Source organism: Pundamilia nyererei, unplaced genomic scaffold, assembly GCF_000239375.1.
Source record: "Pundamilia nyererei isolate P.nyererei 1_Seehausen unplaced genomic scaffold, PunNye1.0 scaffold00123, whole genome shotgun sequence".
Taxonomy (NCBI): domain Eukaryota; kingdom Metazoa; phylum Chordata; class Actinopteri; order Cichliformes; family Cichlidae; genus Pundamilia; species Pundamilia nyererei.
This window is the reverse complement of record NW_005187524.1, coordinates 26,184-47,895: the sequence shown is the minus strand read 5'-3', so window position 1 is coordinate 47,895 and position 21,712 is coordinate 26,184. Positions and strand designations below refer to the sequence as shown.

The 21,712-nt window shown below is 40.8% G+C and overlaps 5 protein-coding genes across 9 annotated transcripts; 1 reads left to right on the top strand and 4 right to left on the bottom strand.

The window, feature by feature from the left end:
• Window positions 1-211: 211 nt before the first annotated feature.
• jdp2a (Jun dimerization protein 2a) lies at window positions 212-4,734 on the bottom strand. 3 transcript variants are annotated; one of them, XM_005742692.1, is made up of 4 exons: window positions 4,469-4,734; window positions 2,396-2,613; window positions 1,395-1,499; window positions 212-1,282 (listed from the first exon to the last, which is right to left on the bottom strand). In XM_005742692.1, exons 1-4 carry the CDS (start codon window positions 4,554-4,556, stop codon window positions 1,097-1,099), a joined length of 597 nt encoding a protein of 198 aa, XP_005742749.1. In that variant the 5' UTR covers window positions 4,557-4,734; the 3' UTR covers window positions 212-1,096. The 3 variants fall into 3 exon arrangements, with proteins under 3 accessions (XP_005742749.1, XP_005742750.1, XP_005742751.1); XM_005742693.1 differs by lacking the exon at window positions 4,469-4,734 and adding an exon at window positions 4,327-4,453; XM_005742694.2 differs by lacking the exon at window positions 4,469-4,734 and adding an exon at window positions 4,305-4,332.
• Window positions 4,735-5,146: 412 nt separating this feature from the next.
• Window positions 5,147-10,059, bottom strand: fosaa (v-fos FBJ murine osteosarcoma viral oncogene homolog Aa). 2 transcript variants are annotated; one of them, XM_013913281.1, is made up of 5 exons: window positions 9,998-10,059; window positions 7,734-7,834; window positions 6,839-7,066; window positions 6,403-6,510; window positions 5,147-6,282 (listed from the first exon to the last, which is right to left on the bottom strand). In XM_013913281.1, the coding sequence occupies exons 1-5, from the start codon at window positions 10,011-10,013 to the stop codon at window positions 5,614-5,616; spliced, it is 1,122 nt and encodes a 373-aa protein (XP_013768735.1). In that variant the 5' UTR covers window positions 10,014-10,059; the 3' UTR covers window positions 5,147-5,613. The 2 variants fall into 2 exon arrangements, with proteins under 2 accessions (XP_013768735.1, XP_005742741.1); XM_005742684.1 differs by lacking the exon at window positions 9,998-10,059 and having other exon boundaries at window positions 7,734-8,015.
• On the bottom strand, window positions 9,817-15,522 carry mlh3 (mutL homolog 3 (E. coli)). The gene is made up of 12 exons (XM_005742687.2): window positions 12,697-15,522; window positions 12,509-12,610; window positions 12,325-12,404; window positions 12,088-12,192; window positions 11,908-11,992; window positions 11,750-11,818; window positions 11,527-11,635; window positions 10,715-10,874; window positions 10,609-10,632; window positions 10,431-10,509; window positions 10,175-10,326; window positions 9,817-10,071 (listed from the first exon to the last, which is right to left on the bottom strand). Exons 1-12 carry the CDS (start codon window positions 15,188-15,190, stop codon window positions 10,000-10,002), a joined length of 3,531 nt encoding a protein of 1,176 aa, XP_005742744.1. The 5' UTR covers window positions 15,191-15,522; the 3' UTR covers window positions 9,817-9,999.
• LOC102209287 (zinc finger C2HC domain-containing protein 1C) lies at window positions 15,117-21,702 on the top strand. Of its 2 annotated transcripts, none has more exons than XM_005742691.1 (3): window positions 15,117-15,174; window positions 18,950-20,200; window positions 21,394-21,702. In XM_005742691.1, exon 2 carries the CDS (start codon window positions 19,042-19,044, stop codon window positions 20,191-20,193), a length of 1,152 nt encoding a protein of 383 aa, XP_005742748.1. In that variant the 5' UTR covers window positions 15,117-15,174; window positions 18,950-19,041; the 3' UTR covers window positions 20,194-20,200; window positions 21,394-21,702. The 2 variants fall into 2 exon arrangements, with proteins under 2 accessions (XP_005742748.1, XP_005742747.1); XM_005742690.1 differs by lacking the exon at window positions 15,117-15,174 and adding an exon at window positions 17,510-17,585.
• Window positions 16,519-17,420, bottom strand: acyp1 (acylphosphatase 1, erythrocyte (common) type). The gene is made up of 3 exons (XM_005742689.1): window positions 17,320-17,420; window positions 17,076-17,163; window positions 16,519-16,915 (listed from the first exon to the last, which is right to left on the bottom strand). The coding sequence occupies exons 2-3, from the start codon at window positions 17,154-17,156 to the stop codon at window positions 16,700-16,702; spliced, it is 297 nt and encodes a 98-aa protein (XP_005742746.1). The 5' UTR covers window positions 17,157-17,163; window positions 17,320-17,420; the 3' UTR covers window positions 16,519-16,699.
• Window positions 21,703-21,712: the final 10 nt, after the last annotated feature.

Below are 21,712 nucleotides of genomic sequence, written 5' to 3'. Positions count from 1 at the left end.
GAAACTTTTTTTTTTGTGCACAAAATATTATTATAAAACGTCTTCCATTTTGCAAGACTCAAAAAAATATTATTCAATAATTTTAAAAAAAGAAACTAGACATTTATTTCTTAAGGAAATACAAAATGGGATTTTGTGATAGCTTATATGCTTATATAACACCATATACAAAAGAATAAAAACATAAACATAATTGCTAGTAACAATATGGTAACAGAAAATAAAGTACAATGTAAACACTTGTGTATATATATATATGTGCATACATGACGCCTGCGCCAAAAAACAATGGAATAAAGAAAAAATGTTCAGCTGCTGTGGCAACAAATGAAAAATGCTTGAGGTTATTTATGCGATACAAAGGCTTCTTTGACTGTGGGTTTATACAGAAATAAAAAAAATCATCTGTATGTGATGGTTAATGTATTCCAGTAGTTATTTTTCTATACATATATAACTATTTCCCCACAGATTTCAATGATATTTCTACAATTCCCTGCATGTATTTTAACAATTGAAGGGCAGTCAAGGTCACATCATGCTGCAAAGATGTCTATTTGTAGCCTGATAACTTACAAACACTGTCTCTTTGGGGTATCGCCTCTGCCCTGCATGGAAACAGTGACTTAGTTTCATCCCACACAGCAACAAATAATCATCTGTGCAGCTGACTGATCGAATGCAGTTCTGTTTTAGGGTTAACTACAAAAAAACAAAACAAAAAGCATTAAAACACAGGTGTAATTACTGGAAATATATCAAAGTAATGCCTCGTGTGTGGCTTGTAATTCTACCAAAAGTTGTGCTGTGTTTTTTTCTTTACTTTCACACTAATTGTGGCTGGACCTGTGAAGACGAAAATGAAGAATAAATGAAAAAGCAAGAAGGAACAATAAAAAACAAAAACAAAACAAAACAAAGACTATGAAAGAAGATTGATTTAACTGCCAAAACAGTGTCTAAGCACAGTGGATCCACATTTTGTGGTGTAGCGCTCAGTGGCTGGTTCTCCTCCACGACCGAGGCCCCAAACGTAAGTGCTGCTAGTTTGTTGCTTCTTCCCAATCGTAAACTGTAGGAACTCGCACTACAACCTTCACTTGGCCTCCAGCTGCTGCAGCAGGGGGCTCACCTCACCCTCCGGAGTTTTGACACTGTCTGTCCTGACAATACACGTGGGGCGGTGGCGGTTGAGCATGAGGATCAGCTGCTGTCGTTCAAGCTTCAGCTCCTCGATCTGGGCTTTAAGGTCGGAATTTAACATCTCTAGCCTTTCCGACTCCTGCCATGGGATTGGAAGGAAGACAAAGTAATAATTGTGGAAAGAGTGAGACACAAGTTGAGTATGTGAGAGTGTGCAATCATGCAAAGGAGGCTCCTTAGATGTGCCTTACCTTTTGTAGATAATCTGTCCTCTCCTTCTTTTTGTTTCGACAGCGAGCTGCAGCCACTTTGTTTTTCTCCCGCCTTCGTTTTCTCCTCTCTTCCTCCTCGTCTCTCTAGAGACAGGCACAAGAGTTTTAAACACACCTTCAGGCACAATTAATCTGCCATACAATAGCAGGCAGTCCATGAACAGAGTAAGGATGGGAATGTGTATGTGTTAATGTTAGTATTTAGAAGAAAGAAAGAAGAAAAAGAGAAAAGAAAAAAAAATTAGTATTTAACCTACTGGGCTCTTCTTTGCTATCACTGTAAACAAGTCAAAGTGACATTTCCCCAAACTAAAGACTTTTTGGTTTGTTTTTCCCTCTACATTAGCCTGCAAGTCCTTCTGTTTCAGTCATGGTATGCATAAAAATAGAAAAAAAGCATTTTTAATCTGGCACAGTCTGGCATGCCTAAGCATCCTTGAACGCCAGGTAATTAATGAACCCGACATGTTTTTTTAAGGCAGGCAGGAGAAGTCAAATCTCCCCAAGAAAACCTGTGCAAGTGTATGGAGGACGTGATTTCTCACGGACATCTGACACAGCGGGAAAGTTCATATAAAAAGCCATTTCTTCTCATTGTTTTATATATGTAGGGTGTTGTTGTTTTTAACTCTATTTGTAAACACTACTTTGGGACAGCATTAAAAAAACGACCTGTACTTCTGCCACTATTACTAATCTACCTGCTCTATAAACTACATGTCCCTTTGTGTCCACTAGATGGTCCTGTTGAATAAAATATAAACAGCAAACATATTTCTTTAGGATACAGAAGCGAGATTTTAAACACAGTTAGCAGACAATTTCCATGCCCTTTTTTAACAGCAGATACATTAAAAGCACACCTTGGAGCCACTTTTTAGAAATGAACTTTTAAAAAGAACATGTAAGCTGAGTAAAAACTTAAAACGTGGCCTTAGTTTAAAGGATAACGGTTATCAACTGCTTAGTGTGTCCTATACCTCAGTTTTGATTATTAGAGGCCTCTTCCCCAGACTATCCAGGAAATGCAGAGGTGATAGCATTGTCCCAAACTCCTGGAGGTCGCCAAATTTGAGCTTGTCAGTCAGCGTGGTGGCTGTGATCCCAGCCAGTGGGCCCAGGCTGGGCAGGGAGCCCGCTGTGACAGAGGGATCTGGGATTTGTCCTGGCATCGTGTCAGACTCGGTCGTGACCACAGCTAGGCGGGAGAGGGAGAAAACGGGAGATATACTCAGACAACAAACCAAGTCAGATTAAGGAAAACACATAAAAAACTGAATACATTACAGGAATGCTTTACATTTATGAGTTGATAACAAATATAAGTGCATTATGTACCATCTGTTAGAGGGCTTCAATGAATCATTTGCAAAAGGTGGACTGATGTTGTTTTTATTCAATTTTGCAATATTTTCTAAAAAACAGTTTCTAACACTTCAGGGATCATGGCAAGAACGTACATCATCTAATGCCACAAGGCCAAAAAGAGAGGTGAACAACACTGCAAAGACTAGACTCAAACAAATTCTACTTTATTCCAAGGGGCGCTAAAGGTAGCAGTTGCCAAGAAATAGTTACAGGGTGACTGTGATTTCCTGAATATGAGACATATCGAGGGGGGAGAGCCAAAATTGAGGATAAAGACGTGAAATTATGCAGCCAAAATATAGCATAATGCAGTAACGTTTAAGAAAATCGTTTGCTTTCTTTAGCTGAAAAACAAAGTTAATGCGACACTGTGTGAACACATTACCACAGTTTTGCACAGGCAAATATGTAGACAAGGACACTTCAGCATATACAAAGACGGGGAGAGCCACCCAACATACAGGAAGTTACTACAGCAGCTCAGCGGATGTCCAAGTCACATGAAATCCCCCCAAAAAACTTCTGATGTACCTTTATCCCACATCACAAAAACAACCAAGGCAAATTCTAATTAAAATATATAACCACAAGAAACAGCAATCTGGCTTTGTGTTCTTTGTGTAGATGTTTATTAAAGAGGAGGGTCAGTGGCTCTCCTCAGAACATGAACTCACAGGCTACATAATAATCTCACATGGGAATAACTTTTAGTTTTGCAACTTCCTCAAAGTTCAGGTCATAAAGACCAAGAGGAAGTAGAGAGGTCATAAACAACATACCGGTAACACTCTGCTTGCAATTAAAGCATAACAGCCATGATAAAACGGAGAAATAATGTGTGAGCAGTTTAGCTTGAAATGAAAGCAAAAACACTTAAAGCCAAATGTAACTTTTGCTTATCATTTTTTCTATCCTCATAATAAAACCCCAAACACACATTATGAGCCAGTGACTGCCATCTGAATGTTGATGCAGGGGCCCCGAAGGTGGTTTTAAACTTTCTCTACTAATAGTCACTTTATTAATGGCTAATCCTGAATGTCCCATAGAAACAACTCGCTTGGTCATGGTGTATTATCACCAGACTATTTGTTTACAATGCTGAAACCCCCAGGCTATGCATGAAAGCACATTTAGAGCCGTTTAACAATGTAATCGCTTGACCAGTTATATAGTGGTGTAGCTGAATTGGTCAACTTGAAAGCGGAAGTTTTTTTTTCCTACAGTGCGGCATTAAGCCCATCTTACGTAACTTTGTGTTTCCATCAGAGACCTGCAGTGATAAAATGTTACAGCTTTCCGTCCACAGCCGCTCGGGTAACCCGTATTTTGAGAATCAGTGCGAGGCACTAATGTAAACGGCGGACTAGACAAAACAAGAACATTTTGTTCTGAATTGTGCACGCCGTGATTCATGAAAAGGGAGCATGCAAACAAAAGAAAATGACCTTTCTGCAGCACGATCACTAAAGATGTCAGGTTTGCTTTGACAGAGAAATTCAGAGAATGCATCGATCGCACCGTATAATCGAAAACATCAGACCTGCCCGCTGCCTCTTCGCAAACTATGCTCGTTATGACCTATGTGTGGCGCGCCAATAAGCTATTCAGCATGTACCAAAAATAAAAAATAAATAAATAAATTAAATATGCAGCTCTCGACTTCTGAAGTTTTGTATACCGACCTGACTTTGATCCCAGGTGCAACAAATGTCCTTTCTTCTGGTCAGCCGAGGGTCGAGAGTATATTTTAAAAAGTGGAAATCGTTGCATCAGCCCGATTTTAAACGTGATCCCAATCTGGGAGGATTTGGGAATGCGGAAATTAGGCTATGCCAGTCAAACGTAAGCAGGGATGTTAGAAAAAAAAAGTAGCCTACATAGTGGGGGCAGAAGTGGGGAAGTCGCACCGCTCCTCCCATAAAGAAACAGGGAGGCTGCATACTGCTGCTGCCGCTGCAACCACAATAATACGACTCAGATGCAGGCCTGCGCTGGAAAAACAGTGAACTCCCACCTCCTCTTCTTCAACAGCAAATATCTAAAGGGTACTACAAATAAAATAAAAATATTTGTATTTGAAATATTTTAAAAAGGAATTTTACTTTAAGTTTCTTTGGAGGAAAAACCCCCTCATAATTCAAAGTCCACAAAGTGATCAGCACCGAGCACCACTGTGAACGCAGATTTATTGTAGTTATTCAGCAGCATAGTTAAGCAATATATGCCCATTTTACTTGTTTGTTTGTTTTTTAAATTTAAACAAATAAGTCAAAGTCTGAAAGGTAAAAAAATAAATCATAAGTTACATCTTGATAATATATATATATATATATCTATATATATAATAGTATATAGCACTGAATGTTTTCATGGAAAACTTTCAACATTTTAACAATGAGGTCAAACCACACTTGATGAGGTACGCAGGTACTTAGATGGATATGTAAAGACATTTACATCAATCAGTACACTACTGACACCAAAAAACACAAAACCATACTGTTACATTAAATTCCACGTTACAGCTTAGATCTAGTAACAGATCAGATATGAGCTTTGAAAATTATTTGGAATTTTTCAGCATGCGTTTAAAATCAAAACTTACTTCAGTCCTTTCGGTTAAATTAAAAGCCATGCTTTTAGCTACATCACTCTGTTGACTATGTATCTGAAGAGAGTTTATATGTTTGCTTAGTCATGTACAAGACTTTTCATGAATGTGTTCCTTGAAGCATTACAGCATACGTTGTTCATTTCATTTCAACGTCGGGAACCTGCAAACAGAGAGACCAGAAAGAGATCAAACAGATCAGCGCCTCTTTGCATTTTATAAGGCTAGGAGAGTCGGAGAGTTGAGGATGTCGACAGAATCGCCCTTGCTTCCTCCACCTTTGTGGCTGTCTAGTCCCTCTGTGAGAGAGTCCAGCTCAGGGCACGCAAATGTGAACACAGACAGGTAGCTGCTGCAGGTAGGGGTGGAGGTGACCACGGGAGTGCTGAGAGGCTCCAGGTCGCTGGAAACCGACTTATACAGAGTCTCCCAGTCCGAGACCCCGAGAGAGCTACTGAGATCTATGTCTGGCACGGATCGAGCTGTCTCCATGGGAGTCTTCTCCTCCAGTGTGGGTAAAATATTGTCCAGTAGCCCCTCCTTAAGGTCCAGGGAGGGCTCGAGATCACAGATGTTGATTTCAGCACTTGCACACAGCAAAATATTCGAGTTCCCAGAGATGGCTGTGGACGGATCGCTGGGGTCGTCCATGTCTTGGAGTGATGGAGCTTCTTGCGTGCCATCCTCTGGAAGCCTGTCCTCGTCTGGACTGGGCGGTAGGCCTGGAGACCCTGTGGACTCTTGGAAAATGGATTCAAGCTCTTCTGACACCTGGCACACCGGCTTATGTGTAACAAGAATAAATTCGAGCCGTTCTTTCTCTTTGATTAGGTTGGCTATTTCGGTCTCCAGGGCAGCCTTTTCCTCCTCCAGCTTGTCTGTCTCCTTTAAACAGATCGACACCAAAAAATCATCCATGTGGAAAATCAAACAAACAAACAAAAAGCAAAACACACCGCAGTAGGTGTAAATGACAGCTGAGCAAATTAATCACTGTTTACTTACAGCTTGCAGTGTATCTGTGAGCTCCCTCCTTCTGTTGCGACACTTTGCTGCAGCCATTTTATTCCTCTCCCTTCTTATCCTCTTCTTCTCCTCCTCCTCAGGAGACAGCTGGGATGTAAGGGAAATAATTCAGTCATTACCACGAAGAATCCAGCCATTTCTTCCCCTAATCCACAACACCCGCTCCCAGTTCGCCCTCTGAAGAGTGGCAAAAGCATGTTTCACTGCAATGCGTCTAAAAATAGACTATTGTTGCAGACTTGCTGTGACCTGAATATAAATTGACTGCCTAAGGAAGGCACACAGCCCGCACATGGCACCAGAGGAGCATGCACAATAGCTCGGCTGCACACAAGGAATTCAGATTGGCATATGCAAATTGACACTACTGACTGTTCTGTCCAATAGCAGGTAGACTTCATCGGAGCTAACCTACCTGCTCTGTTTTCCCCTTTCTGGCAGCATTTTTTCCCTTACTCCCGCCCGCTTTGGGTGTTGCCTGGTGAGAGCTTCGCGGTTCATTGGCTTGCTTGCTACCCAGAGACGGGGAGACAGATGTAATAATCGTAGGCTGGACCATCCACTGGAAATCTGGGGTAGAGGAAATTGCTGTAACCGTTGGAACAAATGGAGTGTCTTCAGTGCTCATGTCTTGGCAGACCTCCTGAAAAAGCAGAGATAGTACTGACAATGAGGACTACAGTTACATTTATTCATTTATACCAGAGGTTTCACGTGGCTCTGATTGTGATGCTGAAAATCAATAAAAGCCTCTTAATCATTTGTTTATAGTCTAAAACAGAGGACACCCTGCATGTGGTGTCTCTTCCTGAAATATACCCGACCAGAAATAGCCTTCTCCCAGATCAATATTTGACTTTATCATTGTTTCTGACGTCAACACTGACGCAGAGATGCTGTGGAGTCTCCTGAATGGATTTATTTTTCTCAATGAACCGCTGCATCGACACGCTTGCATTTTGGTCCCAGGACGTCGGAATCATAACAACCGACCTACAGGGCTATTTTGTCACATTTCCACATGCACAGATTTCCGATGTCTCACGTCTTATAGGCATATATGTATATATAAATATGATGCTTTAAAATTAACCGCATCCAGTTAATTTAAATCTTATCAATCAGTTCCCCCTCCCCCCACCACAGAGATGAAAGCATTTGAGCATCCAGTCTGTGGCTCACTTTAAAAAAAAAAGAGGGGGAGAGAGAGAGAGAGAGAGAGAGAGAGAGAATGGTGATCTTTAATCTGTTTTAAACGGGGTGCCTCCTGGGTAGCGTGTTAAATAAATGATCAACAAAGCCATTCATACCTTTGCATTGCTCTCTGTGGAGGACGCTGGAGAGCTCGCCTCCTCTGGCGTCTTCTGGCAGAGTGTCCCGACAGGAGACTCTGCCCGGCAGGTGGGGGAGACTGAATCCATGTCAGGCGTCAGGTTGTTTTGATACATCACGAGGAGAAAAAAAAGAAAAGAAAAAAGAAAAGAAAGAAAAGCAAAATCACACACACGCACACACACGAGTCCTGAATAATGACAAATATGACTGTGGCCTTCCGCTGGGGAAGAGCAGCTCGGGTCTTTTCTCCAGGTATAGTCTACCTGGTAACTGGACGACTAGAATGCAAGCCCCTCCTTTTATGCTCTGCTAGAATTTTATGAATGAACCAAGACTGTACCATCCGCGGAGGGGGGGTCAGACTGACAGCCACATAGGCATATTTTGGAGTAAAAGGCCATCCTGTTGACATTTATCCACCATTATATGCACTCCATGAGCGATATCTGACACTTTATCCCTTTTGGTTTGTTTTTATTTACGCCAGTTAGGCACCGCAAGATGACCAGACCCCCCCCTCCCCTCCCTCTCTCTCTCCCATTCACAAAAATGGCTATCGGCCTCTTATTAATGCAATATGGGATGAAAAACGCGAGTCTATTTATAAATATGCCTATGTAACCATTTCCTGGGCGATAAAAACGTAACGCCGTGCTGTATCAATTTAGTCAAAGGTTAAATAGAGCCGTGGTGGGAAACGGCTCCTCTTCAATAAAACCTCATTTGATTCCAAGGTCAAGTGGACATGTTTTGCTCGACCATTTTAAAATACACACTGCAGCTCGCATTTATATTTAGCTCCATAATTTATCCGAATCCAAAAACCCATCTCATCTCCATTCGCCATTTCACATTGATAACATGCGGACTATGCTGGGAGGTTTTAGCTGTGTGACAGGCATCTGTTGTCGAGCTCTGGCTTTTTTCCCACCGATGATAAGAATCAGGGATTGTTCACAGACATAATGAAATGATGCTGAATTGTTTACTTGGGAGGGACATGTGGGGGCGGGCAAGTCACGTGGCATGACCCGGAACTGTGGGGGAAGAAGGGGTCTGCAACACAGCTGCTCAATACTCCAATCACAACAAAGGAGCAGCGCTGCGTCGATGCTGTGCGCCTACTGTACCCGACAGCGCTCTCGCTTCAAGTCTCTCTGCCGCCCAACTCTAGAACATGTCTGCAAGAATGTGCTGCTGCAAGGCGAGGAGGCCTGCAAAGACACCCAAAAGCTGCTATACATTTTAAGATAATTAAACATAGCGCTCCAATTATTATTAATTCACTTTGTACCCCTTTGCTCCAACTGGGAATTATTTAAATGGCACAGCCTACCAGAGTACGGTTACTGATTATGATCATCCCTTTATGACCACAGTGCACCATCTCCTGGTGGCTGATTCAAGAACGTTAATGCACCATGTCACAAAGCTTAAATCATATTACACTGGTTTCTTGAACATGACACTCGTGTCCCCATACTCAAATGACCTTTGTAATGCTGTCATATCACTATGGTCAAAAATCTTGAATGTTTCCAGCACCTTGTTGAGTCTGTGCCAAAAAGAATGAATTAATTATAAGAATTTCGTATAGTAATATCTATTATTTTAAATAAATCATATCTCAATGAGCTATCAGCAATTTTTTTGTGAAGTAACATAATAGGCAAAAAATGTTTGTGGGAACTGAAACCTCCCAGAATAAAGTTGTTAAACTGAACATGATGCGCATGTGGAAGCAAAGATGTGAAGGATTTTCATAGCACTGACATTTATAACATTATGAGCGCCACACGATAAAATCCAAACTACTACAGCTAACAAAACTTACTGTTACTCACATCATGTTACATACGTTATACTTACAGTCCTTTTTATATGTGGCCAGAGAGGTTTGGATAGCTTCCCCCCCCCCTCAACATATAAAGTAATTAATTGAAAACAGCATTTTATATTTAGTTGAATTATCTTTGTCTAATATTAAAATTAGTTTGATGATCTGAAACATTAAGTGTGATAAATATGCAAAAACCTAAGTAGTGTGTAAGAGGGCGATCAGGCTTTCACAGTGCTGTATATATCTTACTATGACTTTCTGTTGCTTTAGATTACAAGAAAAAAGCTTGAGCCATAGAATTTGGGCAAAGAAACAGGAATATCTGAACCATTTAATAAGTTATGAATCTTTTTTTTTTTCTTAGAAACAAAACAACACATTTAAAAACAAAATAGACACCCTTAAGCATTCCCATATAGCTTCCATGCTTTATACATTCTTCTCAACTTTCGGAGGTTGGGTTTCTGGACTTCCTGCAAGGACAACAATACTTAGTCATCATCACAATATTGCACTGGACATTTCCTTGAATCTGACTTTTAGTCCAGAGTTCAAATGTGGAATGTGTTCTGGTACCGTGTGGTCTTTGTCCAAATGAAGGACGTCTACGAGGGGAACAATAGATGGACGGCCATGAGCACACTGGAAGGGCAGCTGGCAGGCAGACAAGGATGCCACCAAGCTGTGGCATTCATCTCTACTTAGGGTGTCGTTGAATTTGATGGCACCTGTTCAATGCAAGCATGTATAAAAATAACAAGCATAAAGATTTCAGGCTCAGAATCACAGAAAAAAATATATTCAAGGCCTGAGAGAAGCTGATTGTCTTTACCGTGGCATGCTAGTGAGGCGAGCACTTTCAGAACAGTGAGAGGCAAAGTTCCTCTCACTCTACCTGTTGAGCGGAGTAGCTGGGGAATGAAAAAAGAGACAAACCAAAGCAAATAGTACATACCATTGTGCATCACAGAACTTTAGTACATAGGAAAACAGAAAAAAATCTAGCTTACCTCAATCTGCTCTCGAAGATACTCCTGTCAGATAAAATTAAGCGGTACATATCAGAGAACAGCTTTGTAAAAGCCTCACTTAGCAAAAACAGTGAAACAGTTTTACCTCAGCAATTGGCTTTATAACAGATGGTCTTCCTCGCCTCAGCTCATTACTCTCTTTTTCCATAAAACACAATGGCACTTTCCCGACAAACACTTTTAGATCTGCTGCCCGTGAAAAATGAACTTCCAGGCCCAAACTCCTTAGATGTGGCTGACAGGACCTGTAGGAAAATACAAGAACAGTCTATGAGTACTAACTAAATAACATCTGAACACAAACTCTATGTTCTACTGCTAGTCTACAAAGCTTAAGCATGTGGTGCAAAAAATACAATAAAGTAGTATACTTGACCATTTATTAAATTGTATCTCTAGGCACTTTGTTTTTCAGAATGACAATGACTCCAAACACACTGCCAATACAGTAAAAACATGCCAGGATAGAAAAAAATATATGCTGGAACACTATCATTCATGGACCGGCCTCCCTAGAGGACTACAACATTACTGAAGCAGTGTGGGACCATCTTGACAGAGAACAGAACAAAAGGCAGCCAACATCCAAAGAACGTCCTTCAATAAGTCTGGAAAATCCTTCCTGAAGACTACTTAAAGAAAGAAAAGCTTGCTTAAAAGACTTCAGGCCATTCTTAAGGATAAAAGTGGTCACCAAATATTATCAGAACTTTACAAACTCTGTTTTTGCCTCATATACTCCATGAACGTTTTCAATAAACAACTGCACCCATTTCCCATTTTCCTAACAAAATATGAAGAAATGAGGGGTGTTGGAAGATATTTACTATATGTATTCTGTCTTTGCAGGCTTTCCCTCTTTGCTTGTTGCCCAATACACCCAATAGATTTCCATACCTAAGCAGCCTTATCTCCTCTTCTGTTACACTGATCCCAAGAGGTGGCAAAATGGTTGAAGTACACAGGCATCTCTCTCCTGGGACATCTGGGTCATCTGCATATGAATCTGTGACAGCACAAACAGCTATGACTGCAGAATTACAATAAGCACCTATTAACAGCATTATCAGTGTTTCAATAACAAAACTAAACTACTGTTCAATTCTTCTTTTTTTTTTACCTGCAATTAAATTTTCAAGTCGCACTCTTTCATGTGCAGCATGTTGATCTACCAGCACCAACAGGTTTCCTGTTTTGTAATTGAAAATGTACAAATAAATAAATAAACATGTCTCAAGAAAACAATAAATGACAAAGATTTAATGTTTCTAACTTCACCTTTAGTTTCAGTGTGTTGCACCAGCTCGTCATCCTTAGTACTAATAAGGCACGCAAGAAACTTTTTATCCACCTGATGAATAACCTATAGGAGAATTGCATCACAGCTTTATGACAGCGTTTTACTGAAATTTGTAAAACTGCTAATAAAAAGTGGCTAATGCTGAGAGATTAATTTGCCTTCATGGAGTGAATCATGGACTTAGAGAAGCGGTATGGAAAAAGGACGTTGTGGATCTTTACGGCCAGTCCGTCACTTTGTCCACTGGAAATATCCACACCGACCTGTGGAGGGATGATGTAGTATCAAAAACAAAACCACCGAAGTGAAATCTGACTTTGTGTTTTGCTATGAGCCAATCAGTTCAAGTCATTACTAAATCGAGTTAATACAAAGTAAAAATGTGTTTTCATTACCATTGGAGGGCGGACAAACACGGGATTATTCCATTTTGAGTACAATGAAAAAAGCGAGTTTGAGCTTTCACCAACATCACCTGTAAAGACGAGATAATAAAAGGCTGCAAATTATCAACTGCATTTTGTACATTATCTGAGGTCATGACCTTACAGCCTACACGCTTATAAATCTGTGAGGTACCTCTACAATCAGGCCCTGATCTAATCACCCTTTCTGGTCTGGATTTAGGCAGGAATGGCAACACTAGATCCACCTGAAATGGGTAACACCTGTATTCCATCCCTACATGGACATGACGGCATGCATTAAAACAGTAAACAAATTATCTGTATTAATGTGCATATGTGCAATTTTGTGTGCTAACTTACCCATTTCAGAAATGACACTAACTGCTATATTGGTGACATCAGACGTGCAGCGCACTTGAGTTTCCTCCATAGCTGAGACCTCATATTTGCTGAGCCCGGTCACTCTGTTCACATAAACCGTCTTTCCGACAGATGCGTCGTACTGCTGGAGCCAGTCGCTCGATGTGATAGCCTCTTCATTCATAGCAAGTTCAGGGTTTAAAATGCAACCTGAGGCTGGCCTCATGTTGAACTCAGGGTCACAGGGAATCTCATTGCTATCTTGGTTACCGTCAATTCCAGTACTGACACAGATAGTATCCTTTGAGATGTTTCTGGAAAAATCCAATGATACCTCTGAATCATCTGTCCCATGTTGTTTCAAATGACGGAGTTTAGCTGCCAAAGATTTTTTACCTTGGTTCTGTGCTGATTCTGGTTTTATCTTAGTGAAAATAGAGAGAGTTGGCGGGCTTTGGAGGCTGTTCTTTGCCTCATCTTTGTCCTGCATCTCATCTTCTTGTTGAACTTCCTGGAAAATTGATGTATTCAAAACAACGCGGTCTGTCTGAGGAGTGTCGTTCTTCAAATGAGCCTTGGGTAACTGTGATTCGAGTTCACCAGATTTAACACACGTTCGTCGAAACTTGTCAAGAGATCCAGATAATTTATGGCATGAAATTATCTTGGAAATCTTTGAGGGGACAACAGAGGAAGAGTCTCTGTATTGTTTCTGAGAAGATCTGCTTGTGTCTAGTGAGATTTTGCGTTTCGCAACAGAAGCTTTTTCTTCAGATTTTACTGTTAAACTTTCCTCCTGAAATACTGGCCTATTGTTTTGCAAAAGGTCCCAACTCTGCAGACGCTCTTGAATATATTGATCAGACAATCTGATCTTTCTCTTACTTACTAAAGTCTGTGCATGGCAGCTTGTATCCTGACAGTCAGGTACTATTCTCTCAGTGTAGTTTAAAGCAGGCTGGGCTTGTTGAATGAAGCTGTCATCTCCTTCTTTTAAAAGTAGCTCTCTTGAAATATGCAAAATATTAGAACCTTCCCCAGCTTCACTATATGCGGGCTCCACTTCTTTATTAATTTTATAAGATAAAGGTTCCACTGTAGCCAGATCAGACATCAGCTCATCGCTACATGCATTGTTTAAACATTTTTCACTGTGTACATTTTGCAACTCATTTGTACTTATCTTTTGCTGGCCTGGTTGTTCACTTTTATCCGATCTAGCCTCCAGGCAAACACCATCTTTAGAAACACTGTCACCTGTGTGATTACGATGAACAGATTCAGATGCCAGTCTCGTGCCAACGCTACAGTCCATTGTAGAAATAGTGGTAGCTGTTTGGCCACCTTTGTCACCGTTCTCTTCTGGTTCTGTTTTGCCAGTTCCAAACACTCTTGGAGATGCATAGTCCAAGTCGTCTTGAGTAATGACAGCCACTAAGTTCTCCCTCCTCAGGAAAGCTTTCACTGCTTCTTCAACACAGAGCAAAATGCCATCCCAGTCTTTGAACTCTATTAGAGTTTTGGCAGGCTCGAGGGAAATGTCATACTCCGAGTAAGAGCATTTAATATTGATGATATACACTCCATACAGATCTTGGCTTCGCTTGTGCTTTGGACTTCTGATGACAGACTGCCCATCTGGACTGTCATTCTTCTGGTTTGAACTGGTCAGTCGGCGCAGGAGAACATTCAGCAGCTTGTGAATACGTGTTTTCAACAGCAGTCTTTCATTCACATACAGGAACTGTAAGCTGTTGTTGTAGTGGCCCTCTCTGCCAATGTAACCCATCACTTCAAACTGTTTGTATGTGTGGCTGATTTCTCCCAGCTTCTCTGCTCGCCCGAGATTATGTATCTGAACAAACCTGTGATAAGTGTTTCTTGCTTTCGGGAGCTGCACCATCATGGCTCCTGTGCAGTCATTCTTCAGGGTGAAGGAAACAGAGGGGTGCATCAAGGAAATAGCTTCCACTCTGTGCCTGATCCTCTCACCCTCCAGGACGGCATCAACCCTCTTCCTTCGGACAGGCATGTTGTGGAAGAAGTTACAAATGATGACAGTTGTGCCCGCTGAGGGTCGAGCAGCCTCTGCTTCAAAGACCTCCAAGCCCTTCCCCTCCTTGAATATTTTAACGTGTGTTTTTACAGATGATCTGGTCCGGGAGGAGATTTCAACAAGTGTGGCTAAAGAAACTAAACTCGCCAAGGCTTCCCCTCTGAAACCATACCACCTGAGGTTGTCCAGGTCCGCCACAGAAGTGCATTTACTTGTGTGGTATCTATTCCCAACACAGGCCATGTCCTCGGCGCTCATCCCAGCACCGTTATCGATCACCTGAATTTTAAATGCCTCCATGTCCATTCGGACTCCCACACAGGTCGCCCCGGCATCGATGCTGTTTAAAATTAGCTCCTCCACACACTGCTGAAGCGAGGGGATAGCGACACCGGAGCGAAGCTTCCCCTGAACCTCTTTGGGTAAACACTTAATCATAATGGGAATTAAATTCAGTTCTCTTTGTATCTGTGGTCTATCACCTGTACCGGCGACCGCAAAGTAAGAAGTTAGTTAACCGTTGCTAAGTAGTTAATGCTAGCTAATTCCAAAGGGGACTTTTTGACAGCGACACATTTTGAAGTAAAACCCTCTTTCATATTTCATTAAATATGATAAAATATTTAGCTTAATAAAACCATGCCCTCAAATACCTCAGCTGTTGTGTACAGTCAACGTGAAACAAAAACACAGGCCTATAACCGCTTAAAACTGGCTAATATTATAATACTGCCACCTTCTGGTGTGGTTGAATTTACTGCTGCGTTCGCGTCGACTCGGAAACTTCTATCCGTATGACTTAATGACTTCAGCTATATACAATGCTAATATTAATGTCTACAGTTTGTCATAGTCACCCCTTTCGATTGCTTACACTTGCGTCTTTGTAGCTGGGAATTCGGAGCTTTACTGGAAAATTTCGATCACCGCGTTGACTTGAATGTGCCATGTTTACCAGACATCTTCTTTCGTAAGTTAGCCTGCTTTTACTGCATACCGCCACCTCCTGTACGGAGTGTGCTGTTCAATGTGCTTATACACCCAGTCAGTTTTCCTTTCTGCAGTTAAGAAGTCAACAAAACAATTTCAGTCACATCTCCCTCAGTTAGCTTGCCCACTGTATACCTCGATATGGATAAAACTCAAGCAAACTCAAGAGTGGCCAGGCCTGCAACATCATCCTAACATGTCTCGATACATCAAGTTACAGTGGAAAAACACATTTTATTAATAACTTTAAATGCCCCGTTTGTGTACAAGTGTGCCAGTAAGTCTGCACAGACACATCAGATACACCTGTGTTTTTCATACCAACATGAAGTCAAATTATTTGCTGACCTACCCACTTTATTGGCATGTGTGGCGTTTACCTGTTATCTTAAACCAGAAGACCCAACAATATCAGGGTGTTTGTCCTTGGAATAACTGAGCTTGTATCAGTATCTTGATAATTTAGCAAAATAGTTTATGTTACCTTATGCGTAAATAGTCTTTAAGAGCTTTTGATGAACCCTGAAAAGGTGTTATTATTACAGCTTTCTTTTGAAAACAGGCAAGCACACACATGTGCCTGTTTGCATGACCATGAGAACAAATATAATTTTGTTAAAGGTTTCTAAAAAATAAAAAAAAATTTGAACAATGTAGCCACCTCCGCTAACCACTTTAAATGCAGAGTATAGGTCCTTCACAACCAGGCATGTTAAAGCTGACTGAGTTGAATATTCCTTCACTGCTGTTATTGCAATAAAATCAGACAATGTGAGTCCCAATGAAGGAAGTTCCCATTTATTAATGTTGTTACATATTCTGTGAACATTTAGGAGATCAAACGAATGCAGTACACCTCTTCCTCCCGTTCAGTTTAAATGTTAAATTCCAACCAGTAAAAACAAAAAAAAGACTAAATAAATAAAACATCTGCATAAGTTAATATTAAAGGCACAGTTATTTTACTACGTTGAAAGATGAATGTTCTAGGCTGTCAACTTCTTTCTCATTCTTGAACTCTGCCTTGGTTATGTGTGACTTGGGGCTCCCAGTGGATCTCAGCCATTCTTGCATTTCCTTCACCTTTTTGCGTGGGCCTTGTAGCTGCCCTTGCACTGTTCCTGCTGGTGTGTTTTGGACCCAGCCAACAAGGCCAAGTTTCTTCCCTTCTGCCTGAAAGAAAAAAAAACGCAAAAGGGATTATTATTATTATTATTATTATTATTATTATTATTATTATTATTATTATTATTAAGATTGTGGAGGGCAAAAGAGATGTCATAATAGTAAGAAAATGGTAATCATAGGAATACAGGGACAATGTCAAACTCACCTGCGTGTATTTCCGAAAAAATACACCTTGCACTCTGCCAAAAATCTCATAATCCACTGAAATTAGGTCTTCATCGGCCATAACGGATCTTAAAAAAGAAGAAGAAAAAGGCAGTCCTTTAATGCTTAAAGGTGATTTGTAATCACAGGTGACTGAAGCTATGCCAACATAAATAATACATAGCACACCTAGCTTAGTATTACTGCTACTTTACTGCGCAAAAAGTCGCTATCATTTAATTTACCTGAATTTTATCCAGAAGCCGTGAAACACCGACCCAGTTCCGAATTACAGCAAATTCAAAACATACGAGACGCCACTTCTTCTTCCTCTTCTTCTTTGAGTTCCTAATTGCATTATCGCCACCTACTGGGCTGGAACAGAGGATTACAGGAAGTGGTGTTTGTTTACCGGACCAATCAGAAAACAACCGAGAAGCTTTGTATCTAGGCAACAAATGTAAACGCTGGAAGGACAGGATTTTTAAGGAAAATATACATCGGTATGCTGGTAAGTAGATAGCAGATTATATTTATGAGAGTTTTCTGAAACTGGATTCTATTTTTTATCTAATAAATGTTATTGCAGACAAAGACATGAACATATCGGTATTTTTTGAATTATTAGTCGAGCGCACATTTATGGTCTTTGTTGTTAAAAAGTTAACAAAACCTATCTTGTGCCGTTAAAAACACTTTAATAAAAATAAATAAATAAACATGCTTGTCTCTTTCTGAAGCATTTGACCATCTCACCATGCGCCAAATTAAGCCTAAATATCTGTTGATAAACTGAACTGTAACACAGATATTTTTAAAGCAGTGCGTTAATTACCTTTGTACTTGAGTTTTTTCCCCCCTGCATTTATAGCCTGTTTTACAAGCATGGATTAAACCTAGTCCTAGACTAAAAGAAACATTTAATAAAGGTGATGGCAGAAACATTTCTTTAGAGCTGCTGAAATTTTGGGAGAAGCTGGCTGTCATCCCATTCTTCACTCGTTTAAGATTCGAGGTGCTTTTTCAATTCATGATGTGCTAAATATTTTCATTTGGTGAAAGGTCCAAGCTGCAGGCAGACCAGTTTGGCAGCTCATGGATGCAGTACTGCTGTAATAGATGCAGTATGTGGTTTAGCATCATCTTTTGGAAATATGCAAGGCCTTCCTTCCAAAAGAACCACATGGAGAAGCATACATTGCTATAAAGCCTGTATGTACCTTTCAGGGTTGAGCATGGAGCCTTTTCAAATGTGCAAGCTGCCAATTGCATAGGCATAAATGTACCCCCATACCATCAGAGCTGAAAGCTGTTAAAAATTGGAATTGATAACAAGCGTAATGGTCCCTCTATTTTTTCCCCAGATTTCCCCCAAATTCTCTGCATCTTTTGATGATAATATGTACTGTATATGATATGATATTGAAAGGTTTCAAATGCAGACACAGTTTCTTTCCAGATTGGTGAACCTCTGCCCACCGCTACTTCTGAGAAAGCCTGCCTCTCTAAAATCTTTTTATACCCAGTGGTGTTACTGAGCTTTTGCAGATAAATCTAATGAACTAAAAAATGTTTTTCAAGAATTTCTTTTTTACTTACTTTTCCGACTTTTTGTTGCCTCATCCCAACTTTTTCAGAAATGCGAAAATATTTTTTTATGAAACAGTAAAACTGCTATTTGATAACATTATCTCAGTTCAAACATGTCATATGCTTTCTATGATCTGTTGTGACTAAAATGTGGGTTTATGAGATTTTCAGATAATTACTACATCCTGTTTTTAAATAAGCTTTTATACATCAACTTTTTTGGAATTGGGGCAGTGATATTGTACAAGCCTTACCCTTTCCCTTTTCTGCTTGCTTTTTGCACAGAAATTATACAATAAAAGGACCCCATATAGTGGATTCAGGTATCTTTGAATCTGTGGAACAACAGCTTATGATCTGTAACAACAGATGAAGTCATGAACACACATAGAAGAAGAGACACTCCTCAGGGGCACCACAACTTTGCAGGGGAAAGACGTGGCGTGCCTAATAGGAAAGCAGATGCAGTAAATCATCCATTTCCAAACAAGCCTGTGAGCCATAGAAGACCTAGCAGGCCACAGGTTTCACTCGATTTGGATGATTTTGAAAACATCACAGTTTCTACTCAACCAGTAGCCCCTTTGTTACCCCAGGAGCATCATTCACATGACATCACAGAGACCACCGTAGCCTCACTGTCAGACAGACTGCCCAGTGAAGAGCTGCAGATGACCAAAGCAATCCATGCAAAACAGCTCATGCTGCAGGAGAAGCTCTTGAAAGTTGAATTAAAAATAAGACAAAAGCTCCAGAGGGCCAGCGCTGACTATGCTGGAGGTAATGAGAAAACGAGTAGGGAGGAGGGACACAACAGAGGACGAGCTCAGGTGCGAGAAGCTCAAACTAATACCAGAATGTCTGAGCTCCAGTTTAGAGAGCTAGCACGAGGCACAGATAAAATGATGGAGAACAGAAGGTATGATGATTTTAAGCAAGTTAGGCTCAAACAAGATCAGAGGACTGAGGACAGAATGAGGACTACAAAGGAAGAACAGCAGGACGATTCAGAAACTATTCAGCCTAACAGGAAAGGAAATAAAGGCACTTCTAAGGTCATATCCAGCAAACAAGAAGTGAGTGGAGAACTGAACAAATCAAGATGGCACAATGTGAAAGAGCATACCAGAGGAAAACGAGGAGATGGGACAGATTGTGGTACTGGTGGAGAAATAGAAAAAATAAAGTACAGTGATGTGCCTCAGGTGAATCTGCAGAAAACTCCTTATACAGGAAACCACAGAGGGGCAGGAGGAAATCAGCTCTGGGATTCGACTCTTCCATCTAGACCTTCACAATGGAGTGGACCACAACAGGGAGAGCTCGTGCTCATGGAGAGCACAGAAGTCAGCCTCCAGCTTTTTCCTTGCAAAGTCTGCAACAGAAAGTTTGCGAGTGAAAGATTAGAGAAGCACATCCGAATATGTGAGAAGGTGAATTTTTCATGCCGGCAAGTCTTCAACTCGTACGCTAACAGGACCAAAGGATCCCAGATAGAGCAGTTCCTGAAAACACACCAGAAACAATAGTCCAGAGGTAAGACACTAACATGATCACTCACCGAACACTTTGTCAGCTACACTGCTCAGCTGCTCATTAATGCAAATATATGATCAGCCAGTCATGATGGCAGCAGCTCATGGGCAGGAAAACCTGCAGATGTTCAAACTGAGCATCAGATTTGGGAACGTGGGTGGTCTGAGTATTTTAGAAACTGCTGGTCTGCTGGGATATGCAATCTTTAAGGTTTACAGAGAATAGTGATAAAACCTGAGCGGCAGTTGTTGATGCTAAAGCTCAAGGAACAAGCCAGACTGCCTCAAGCTGACAGGAAGGTAACAGTGACTCAAAAATCTGCTTGTTACCACCAAGGTATGCAGAAGAGCCTCTGAAAACGATAAGCCTTGAGGCAGATGGGCTAAAGAAAACCACATCCTGTGCCACTCGTGTCTGCTAAGAACAGGAAACTGAGGCTACAAATTGCACAGTCACCGAAATTTGACAATAATTTATCTAAAAAAAAGAAAACATGCAAAATCAGTCAATTTATATTGTTACATTCACTTGGTAGGGTCAGGATTTTGCATCAACAAAAGGAAAAAAAATCTTGGCACACTTTGGGCTTCTTTGTACCAACTATCATTAAAATGCCACAGCCTGTCTGAATATTGTTGCCAACTGTGTCCATCCCTTTATGACTACAGTGTACCCGCATTTTCTGATGGCTATTTGCAGCAGGATAATGCACCATGTTCTGTGTGATGCTATCATGTTAACATGGACCAAATATGCTCCTAGCACCTTGTTAAATCCATGCAATGAAGACTTAAGGCAGTTCTGTTGGCAAAAAAGGGGGGTTCAACATGGTAGTAGTCAGGTATAACTAAGGTATAACGAAGTTTAAGTCGTTTTCTTTTTTCAGCTGCTCCCTTTAGGGGTCACCACAGCAGATTATCTGTCTCCATTTCACCCTATCTCTAGCATCTATAGCATCCTCTATCACACCAACCCTCTGCATGTCCTCCTTCACTCTATACATGAACATCCTCTGTGGTGTTCTTCTTTTCCCTTCTATTCAGCATATCCAATTTTCTTTCTGCACAAACCATCTCAGTCTTTCTTCTCTAACTTTGTCTCCAAACTACTAAACCTAAGCTCTCCCCCTCGATATACTCATGACTTGTTTTGAGTACTGGATTTTATTTTGAACTGTATTTGTTTTTGTCCAGGTTTTAAATAAAAAGAACAGATCACAAAACTGCCAGGGAAACCTAAGCAGTCTGCCTCAGGCTCGTCTCCAAGCTGGCACATCGCAGCCAAAACGGATCAAGAAATCCTCCCCTGACAGCGAGCCTGAGATCTGTGAGCGTCAGCACATCAAAAGTCACCTTGTTATGATGATGGTGTCACTTATTAGATCGGCCACTTTGGAGAATTTATTCATCTGCTGCCATTTCAATATTTCCTTCATTATTGTCTAATATAATTCATCTTCTTAAAGCAGAAATGTTGGCATCAATAAATAGTAACACAATAAAGTGTGGTAAC